Source organism: Cucumis melo, chromosome 3 (assembly GCF_025177605.1).
Source record: "Cucumis melo cultivar AY chromosome 3, USDA_Cmelo_AY_1.0, whole genome shotgun sequence".
In the NCBI taxonomy this organism is placed as follows: domain Eukaryota; kingdom Viridiplantae; phylum Streptophyta; class Magnoliopsida; order Cucurbitales; family Cucurbitaceae; genus Cucumis; species Cucumis melo.
The window spans coordinates 4704615-4713797 of NC_066859.1; the positions used below are offsets into that span (position 1 = coordinate 4704615).

Genomic DNA, 9183 nt, shown 5'->3' on the forward strand with positions numbered 1-9183 from the left:
GAAAAGTTAAAATTCGAAGAAAAATGTTAACAAGGGAAAAATTAAATATTTTAGAGTTTTTGAAATAAAAGGAAAAAAGTTAAATTGGTCCAAAACTAAAGTTAAAAAGTGTGTATGTAATTATTGTTGAAGTGTGTTGTTCATAAGTGTTGTTGATCGTGAAGTGTGTATGTAATTATTGTTGAAGTGTGTTGTTGATAAAAGAGTGTTGTTGATCATGAAGTGTGTATGTAATTATTGTTGAAGTGTGTTGTTGATAAAAGAGTGTTGTAGATAAAGAAGTGTTGTTGATCTTGAAGTGTTGTTGATCTTGAAGTGTGTATGTAATTATTGTTGAACTGTGTTGTTGATAAAAGAGTGTTGTAGATAAAGAAGTGTTGTTGATCTTGAAGTGTGTTGATGATCTTGAAGTGTGTATGTAATTATTGTTGAAGTGTGTTGTTGATAAAAGAGTGTTGTACATAAAGAAGTGTTGTTGATCTTGAAGTGTGTATGTAATTATTGTTGAAGTGTGTTGTTGATAAAAGAGTGTTGTAGATAAAGAAGTGTTGTTGATCTTGAAGTGTGTATGTAATTATTGTTGAAGTGTGTTGTTGATAAAAGAGTGTTGTACATAAAGAAGTGTTGATGATCTTGAAGTGTGTATGTAATTATTGTTGAAGTGTGTTGTTGATAAAAGAGTGTTGTACATAAAGAAGTGTTGTTGATCTTGAAGTGTGTATGTAATTATTGTTGAAGTGTGTTGTTGATAAAAGAGTGTTGTAGATAAAGAAGTGTTGTTGATCTTGAAGTGTGTTGATGATCTTGAAGTGTGTTGATGATCTTGAAGTGTGTATGTAATTATTGTTGAAGTGTGTTGTTGATAAAAGAGTGTTGTACATAAAGAAGTGTTGTTGATCTTGAAGTGTGTATGTAATTATTGTTGAAGTGTGTTGTTGATAAAAGAGTGTTGTAGATAAAGAAGTGTTGTTGATCTTGAAGTGTGTTGATGATCTTGAAGTGTGTTGATGATCTTGAAGTGTGTATGTAATTATTGTTGAAGTGTGTTGTTGATAAAAGAGTGTTGTACATAAAGAAGTGTTGTTGATCTTGAAGTGTGTATGTAATTATTGTTGAAGTGTGTTGTTGATAAAAGAGTGTTGTACATAAAGAAGTGTTGTTGATCTTGAAGTGTTGTTGATCTTGAAGTGTGTATTTAATTATTGTTGAAGTGTGTTGTTGATAAAAGAGTGTTGTAAATAAAGAAGTGTTGTTGATCTTGAAGTGTTGTTGATCTTGAAGTGTGTATGTAATTATTGTTGAAGTGTGTTGTTGATAAAAAAGTGTTGTAGATAAAGAAGTGTTGTTGATCTTGAAGTGTGTTGTTGATGTTGAAGTGTGTTCTTTTTTCGTTTTGCTAGGTTGACAAAGGTCTTAACAAGACAAAAGGGAATCCTATGGCATTCTATAAGGTATGTACTCAATCATGTTATGGTTGAATAGGCAAACATATTTGAAGTGTGTATGTGTTCTATGTTGTTGAAGTGTGTTGTTCATCATGAAGTGAATGTGACGTGTTTATGTGGGTGAATGTGTTGTCTTGTTGAATTATTTTGTTTCCTTTTCTTTTCTTATTAGGTTTTGCCACAATCCATTGGGGCAATGAAACCATGGATACACCAATTAGTTGATGTATAGCCTTTTTTATAGGTTTGGTAGGAAATTTTTTTGTTTAAATGTAATTATTTAAAATAGTTTGTTCGTACCAAAAAAACATTTGTACTAACAATTAAAGCAATATTAGTAAGTGTTTATTTCTATTAAAGCGTTCATCTTTCTTCCATTTGTTATTGTATTGGTACGTAATAGTATGTGTAATGGCAGGGCGACAACAAATACATAATTCAATAAGAAATAGGGCTTTTGAAAAAAGTGACTAAAAACACAACTATGACATTTAAATTGAAAAATAAATCTGTCATCGAAAAAGTTTTATTGACAGTTAATAAAAGTCATGGTAAGTAAAATGATGACATTTAATATCAGTCATAGAATATTAACAATGACAGTTATCTTCCGTCATAAAATGTCAACTATGACAGTTATAAGCTGTCATAAAATATAAACAATGATAGTAATTAACTGTCATCGAAAATATAATAATGACAGTTATACTCTGTCATAAAATTTAAACTGTGATAGTTATTAACTGTCATCGTAACTAAATAATGACAGTTATAATCAGTCATTAAAAAAATTCTTTCGTGACAGGTATTATATGTCATTGAAACAACATTTCGTGACAGTTTATACAACTGTTATAAAATACTTTCCATGACTGCCGCATCAATGACTGCAAAAAACTGTCACGAAAACCTTTAATGACAGCATTTAACTGTCATTGTAGGCCCTTTTTCTATTAGTGTAAATTCAATCAATTTGTTAAAATCACCTAAGACTATCAAATTTAGTCTTGTAAATTAAATTCAAAGACATTTTTTTTTGTTCATAGAACATTTATAACATTTTTCTATCCAATTAAAGAGAGTCTTATTTCTAACATTTTTATTCTCACACCTCTTTTATTCCCAAACATCTCGACATGTAACAACAACTTTAAGTGGAAGAGATTCTACTGTACATAGTTATTTATCAATTTTCTAACTGTTGAGAATAGCTCACAACTATATTTAAGCCCACACCTCAAACCATATTCATGATTGAGTGAGCTTTCCATACCACATCGAAACTTCAAGGAGATTATAAATTAGAGAACTCTCCGGTAGCCTAATATTTGAGTGGATAAAACAGTCAAGGTTACGTCCTCCAAAAGAATCTGTAAATCTTTTTATTTCTAGAAGTTTACTTTTGTTCTCATGTTTTCTTCAAAAACCACACCCAAATTTCAGATTTTTTCTTTGTCTTTCCTCCCCCTCTATTTTGAGTAATCATTTCTCTCCCTCCACTCTTTTATGAGTGCACATCTTACAAAAGCAACTAGGTATCTAATATTCATGAAAAAAAATCAAACTAGGAATAAGTTTCATTCAAAACCTTAGAGTGATCGATATAAAAGATTCATAATAAGATCGTGTCAAATTTATTTTCAAGACAATGATTTTCACGAAATAACTATTCAAATATATCGATGATAATTAACCTTTACTACTTTTAAAAGAATTTTACAAGCTTCAAATACAATTATTTGTTATACAAATTTGGAGTTAAACATATTTGGTTTTTAAAAATATTAAATTTAAAACAAAATTTCATTACTATGGTATGTTAGATTAAAAAAAACCCATCTAACCTTCTTTTAAAGGGTAGAAAACAAAAACAATTATCAATGTATTTTTTATTTTATATTTTATAATAAATAATAAATAAAAAACCAAAAACAATTATCAATCATAATTCAATAAACAATAAACCAATTACCATTCTAAAATTTGAAAAATTTTGAACTATGATCTCCCATGAACATATTATCAATTGCAGCCCCCTGACGAACACCATCAACTTTAAGCGATTCAATCAACTAAAAATTGAAAAAAACGCAAGGTGTAGACTTTGGAAATGGCAAACACTCAATTTTGAAGTTTTGATTTTAGGGCTCCAACAAAACCCCTTTCAAAATCTATCTCAAAATCATCAACACATGTTCAATCCCTTTTTTTTTTCTTAGTGAAATTATGAACAATTTTATCTTCACATCAACAATGTTTTTTTGTTTTTACAATCCAAGAGCACCCAATGGTGTCTTCCCCTGTCCAGCTTCAAAGTAGAAGATGAGCATTGCTAACATGGCGATCCTAGCATGCTTGATTTCTGCCAACTTCAATCTCTCCAATTTCTCCGTGTCTGGAATGTAAACCCCATCTTTAAGAGTTCCTGCAAATCCCAATGGATCGAAGAATTTTCCTCCGGGATACCCTTGTTCTCCGGTAGCGTTTGCGAAATTCTCTGCCGTCCTCGACCATGGCGTTGCCCATTCCACCGATTGAGATTCTGGGTTGAAGAAATCCACCCATCGTTTGCTTTCAACCCATCCCATCAGCAGAAGCTGGGTTCCTAGAAGTGATCCGAAGGAGAATGGAGCAATTGCGCCTGGATCTGCTCCGGCTTCGAACCATGGGATTCCACTCCAGGCTTGTCCGACGAAGATTCCGACCACTGCTGCCATTGCCCACCGCCCGTGGATCAGCTCTGCTTCTCTATACCATTTCAAAAATGCTGGGTCCTTCCCCAAACCCAATGGGTCGAAGCCGTAGTCACCTGGAAGTCTACGAATGGAACAAGTAATTGCTTATCAACTGTTCCATGATATGCTTCTTCTAAAATTTTCAACTATGGTTGCTTAGCAAGTGTTCGATTAAATATCTCTTCTAAAGTTTTCAACTATGGTTGCTAGAAGATGTTTGATTAAGTGACTGTTCTAGATTGTTAAGAGAAACTGCTTTGAAAATGTTCGATGAAATGCCTAGGCCAGATTCTAGATGGTAAATACCTCGAAACCGTTTGATAAAACGCCTCTCCCATATCTTTTCAAGAATGCTGCTCTAAAAACATTAGATAAAATGCCTATACCAAATTCTCGACAACAATTGCTTAGAACATGTTTGATAACAATTTTGTTCCCTAATTTTCTACCCCTGTTTAATTCCAGTCCAAAGTAACTTAAACTTGGACTAAAATCCTATCTTCCAACTGCAGGTTCAAAACAATAACCAAACAATGTGCTAACTTGAAGAAAGTAAAAGAAACATACGAGCCATCAAGCCATTCTGGGTCGACCAAGTTGCCACCACCCCTAACACCAGGGATCCAAGACTTCTTAGGCTGAGCAGCAGCGATGACGACAAGCTTGCTAGAGCTGACAACATTGACACCACCTCTAGCTCCGGCCAGCAAGGTCCGAGTTCTGCTACTTCCACGGAGGAAGGGTGAGCCCAATCCATTAAGCACAGCACCAGAAGTTGCAGCCATGGTTTTTGAGATGGAAGATTTCAGGTATGTAACGGACTGTGTTTTATGATATGATGAAGAAGAGGATGTGTGGGAGATATTGTGAATTGAATTGTGGGTTTAAATGGAGCCAAGTAGGAATCATGAAGATGAGAATCTGGAAGGGAAATCTAATAGGAGGGTGTTGGATAGATTTCGGACCAATGGGAAACAAGTTCTTCATCCTCTTCTATAAAGACCTCTTGACTGCCAACCACGTGGACGATCGCTCTCTTTGTTAGCCCTTTTTCAGCCTCATGTTTCACTCCCAATTTCCTACTATGAAGCCAAAGTTCATTTTGAAAAGTTAATGCCCCAACGTCTTCTTTTGGGTTAAAAAGATCTTTCGCCAATTGAGATGCCGAATTGAGTTTGGTAAATTTGTATATTATATGTGAAGTTATTTAGTCTATATTTTGGGTGTAGAGCTAGTGATTAAGTGAGGATATCTGGTGCATGTTTTTGTAAACTAAATAAGTCTAGTTTTCAAACAACTATTTTTGTTTGCTTAGTTAAGATGTCAATTTAGATAATTTACGTATCATTTTAAATTTTTTTAAAGAAACTATTGTATTTGGAGTTTACAAAATACCATTGTTTCATGTGAACAAAAATAAAATAAATATTCACATTAGCAAGGATTAAAACATCTTAACATATAATCGTAAAATCATCTATTTGATAGAGATAATAAGTACCAATATATTTTTTCCTTTTTTTCCCTAAAAATTGTGATATATCATCCTTATATCTTTTCACAATAATGTTGTTCGTAGATAAAGAAAACCATAATTATCTTTTATTTTAAACGAGATTAATTGGAGGTTTAGTGTGTCAACTGGGGCAAGAAAATTGAAATGGAACGAAGAAGGCACGATGCTGTAAGGTAGAATGGTCTAATTTCATGCAAAGACCTCAGCCCTACGACGTGTTGTGTAGCGGTATCGTGTAGCACTGCGATGCTATAGAGTTTTTCGAGAGTATAGCACATGTGTTTTGCACGTTGTTGCGGTGCTGTGACTTAATTTTGCATTATTACCCTAGCCGCCAACACTTTTTACACATTTTTGGCACTAAATTTTAGGCATTTTCTCTTGAACTCTTCATATTTTACTAGACGAATTGACTCAAGACTTTCATTGATTTTGTTGGATGTTTTTGAGGATGTATCATAGCTAAGGTACTATTATCTCGAGATTCTAGTCTTATCTTTTGATTCACACACTTGTGTGATGTTTTGAACATTTTCATCCTGTGAATCTTATGATTTAATGAATTCTTTCCTTGGACTTATTTCTTTGATTGAGTGTGTTTGGAAATATTGGTGATTTTCCAAGCATGTTTAATTAATTGTTATAGATCTAGATCTAATATGTAATTGTTAGTTTTAGACTGCAAGATAACATAAGCTAAGTTAGAATCATTTATTGAATTGACAATTCCATTCTAATTACGTTTATCTAACTAGTTTAGAATTGTATCACATCGAACAATCAATTAGACAACTCCAAATTGTTTGATCGACTTAGCTTTAGCCTCAAATCTTAATGTCAATTGATTTGCATCTCTAGGATGCATTTAATCTAGACATAAGGATTGATTTGATTTATAGAACATCACGTTAGCTTCTCTAGACGTGGTCAACTAAGATTTTGTTCATATGTTGCAAGGAATCTAATATCATTATGAATCAATAATTGAGTTGTGAATCTAAAGTAACCTACGTAAGTCTTGGCCTAGGTATTTATCTCATTGATAAATTTAATTCAACAATCTTCCGATTTTTGTTTTATTGCCATTGCTTTAATTATTGAAGTGAAATTAGGAATCAATTCAACCAATCCTCCCTTGGTTACTTAGCAACCATTGATTTTAGTGAAAAATCAAATGGTTCTCTATGGATCGATCCATTGCTACCTTAGTAGTACGAAATTGTAGTGGAAAACGAAACAATTATTTGGTTGGATTGAAAGCCTCAACAACTTTCGATTCATTAAATTGGCATAGTTGTCAGAGAAAACCTATAAATTTTTCGCTTTAAAAAATTTGTTGTTTCTTGTTTTCATTTTTGCTTCTCTTTGTTGTATGACCCGTTCCTCTAGATACTCTAGTTTGTTGTATTTTTCAGATATCAGAAAAGAGGAAAGACAAATTCAAAGTGAAGTAAGAGCGCGAGCTGCACAAATTGAGAAATCAATGTAGGACCCATTTGAACCCTAAACCTAAAATAGAAAATGAACTTGAAGAGGTCTTTATAAAAAGAAAGCAGGTCACCCAAGAGAAAGAAATGAGATACTAACCACATGAGTGTTGGAATTAATGTCAGATAACTCGTAGTTTATAATCATATTCTATTCGATAATGTCGTTATTGAGAATTTATTAGTGAAATTGCATACTATAATCTTAAATCCAATGGAGATAAAAGTGTATCCACATAAAAGACCCGTTGAGCTTGAACTAAGTTGGATGCTCATTGGTTAAGTATTTAGATTTCAAGTCTAAGGGTTCATAGGTGAAAAGTCTAGTATAATCTTAGGTAAATTAAGAATTTAGGGACTTAAAAGACATAAAATAGTTTGAATTGGTCTTATGAAGTGACTTGAAGATTGTTGTGTTGTCTTGCTTTATGAAGCTAACTGATAGACCTTAATCTTTGCATTAGGTCAATTTGAAGTGGAAAAAGCGTATAATCTTGGGGGATCGAGTCATTGACAGTGAGTGGCTCATTTTCAATCTTTCTTTATACTTATACATGTTATCTCATGATATCGCTTGAAAACTACCATGACTTAAACTTTTTATGACCACATTTTCGTTTATGTTTAAACGATGTATTTACACATCATGATTTTAATAATGGAGATGGCTTGGATTTCATAAAATATGTGTTGATCGTTAAAGATTGAAAATGACTTTATGAAAAAATATTTTTGACCATGTTTGGCTTTTAAATATGAAATATGTGATTTTTATGAAGGTGGGTGATTACCCTAAAGGCTATGTGAACGCGTTTCTGTAGCGCCACCTATGATTGTCAGGGAATTTTGAGGCTACAAGAGGTCGTGATTGAAGATCCAGGAACCTAAGCCTAGGTGAGAACATGGATGGAGGATGTGATTTTGGCTTCGGGACTAGTTTAACCTATGGTGGGTGGCGTTATGTGCACATAGGAGCGGATATAGAGGTTGTTACTGTGGTAGGTGCTAAGTATGCGTGAGGTTTCTTTAGCCACATGTTTTCTTGTGGATATGGATCACGTGTGAGCTATTCCGGACTGCGTATTTAGTATGCTATCATCGTTGGATTGGATAGAATTTGTTATCGTGGTGGGTACTAAATATGCGTGAGCTAGTTTTGACTGCATGATTCTTTGGTCATGTGCAAGCTATCTTTGCTCGTATATTTAGACTCCTTGCCATGGTTGGATTGAGTACAAGTTTGTTGATTTGATTAGTGGCTATGAGGTAATGACGTTTTAACTATTATTTCTTTATCGATGCATATTTACATATTTTCTTTTTTAGTATGTTTTATGAGTTTTTACTTCTAAGAAACTTGCAACTCACTGAGTTTCAACTTATGTTTTCAATGTTTTCTTTCCCCCCTCAAGTAACAATCATGGACTAAGCATTTGTTGAACCCTCGTCACCATTTGTCGATCTTCATTTTTATATGTATATGGTTAGCTTTTGAATTGCATCTTGGGGAGGTTAGAAGTAGTGAGAGAGCACTAAGGACTCATGTTTTGAGAAATATTTTATTAAACTGTAATCATTTTGTATGTAATATCTACTTTGAATCTTAACCCTACTTGAAACTTTGGAATCGTCTGAATGAGTGTGTAGTGAGACACACTTGTGATGTGGAATCTGAAGTTTGCTTTTATACATATAGAGGTGAAAATCTCTTCCTTTTTAGGTTTGGCTAATCCATATTTTAGGGGAGATGTTGCCGAAATTTATATAGAATTTCACAATATGTATTCCATACAAGTCTAAGTTGGGAAAAGTTGTTTGCAAAAAGTGTTTTCATGCCATGATTTAGGTTAGAGAGGAAAACCTAGAACGGAGTATGACAGTTTTGGAGTATTTTCTTTGAGTTGTCCTAGAGTTCTTGAATGCCTGTTAAGTTTAAGCGTTAAAATTGAATTACCTATGATACTTGGGTCCTTGAGTTCAATGTTAAAGGTTGAAAATGG

The 9183-nt window shown here is 33.2% G+C and overlaps 1 protein-coding gene and 1 long non-coding RNA gene across 2 annotated transcripts; one reads left to right on the forward strand and one right to left on the reverse strand.

Annotated features, from left to right (window-relative positions):
• The first annotated feature begins 1414 nt into the window (after positions 1 to 1414).
• LOC127148388 (uncharacterized) lies at positions 1415 to 1822 on the forward strand. The gene is made up of 2 exons (XR_007819350.1): positions 1415 to 1451; positions 1618 to 1822. It is a non-coding gene; the product is annotated as an uncharacterized LOC127148388 (long non-coding RNA).
• A 1734-nt stretch (positions 1823 to 3556) lies between these two features.
• LOC103485628 (chlorophyll a-b binding protein CP24 10A, chloroplastic) lies at positions 3557 to 5512 on the reverse strand. Its single transcript, XM_008443305.3, has 2 exons — positions 4748 to 5512; positions 3557 to 4262 (listed from the first exon to the last, which is right to left on the reverse strand). Exons 1-2 carry the CDS (start codon positions 4963 to 4965, stop codon positions 3713 to 3715), a joined length of 768 nt encoding a protein of 255 aa, XP_008441527.1. The 5' UTR covers positions 4966 to 5512; the 3' UTR covers positions 3557 to 3712.
• Between the last annotated feature and the right edge of the window lie 3671 nt (positions 5513 to 9183).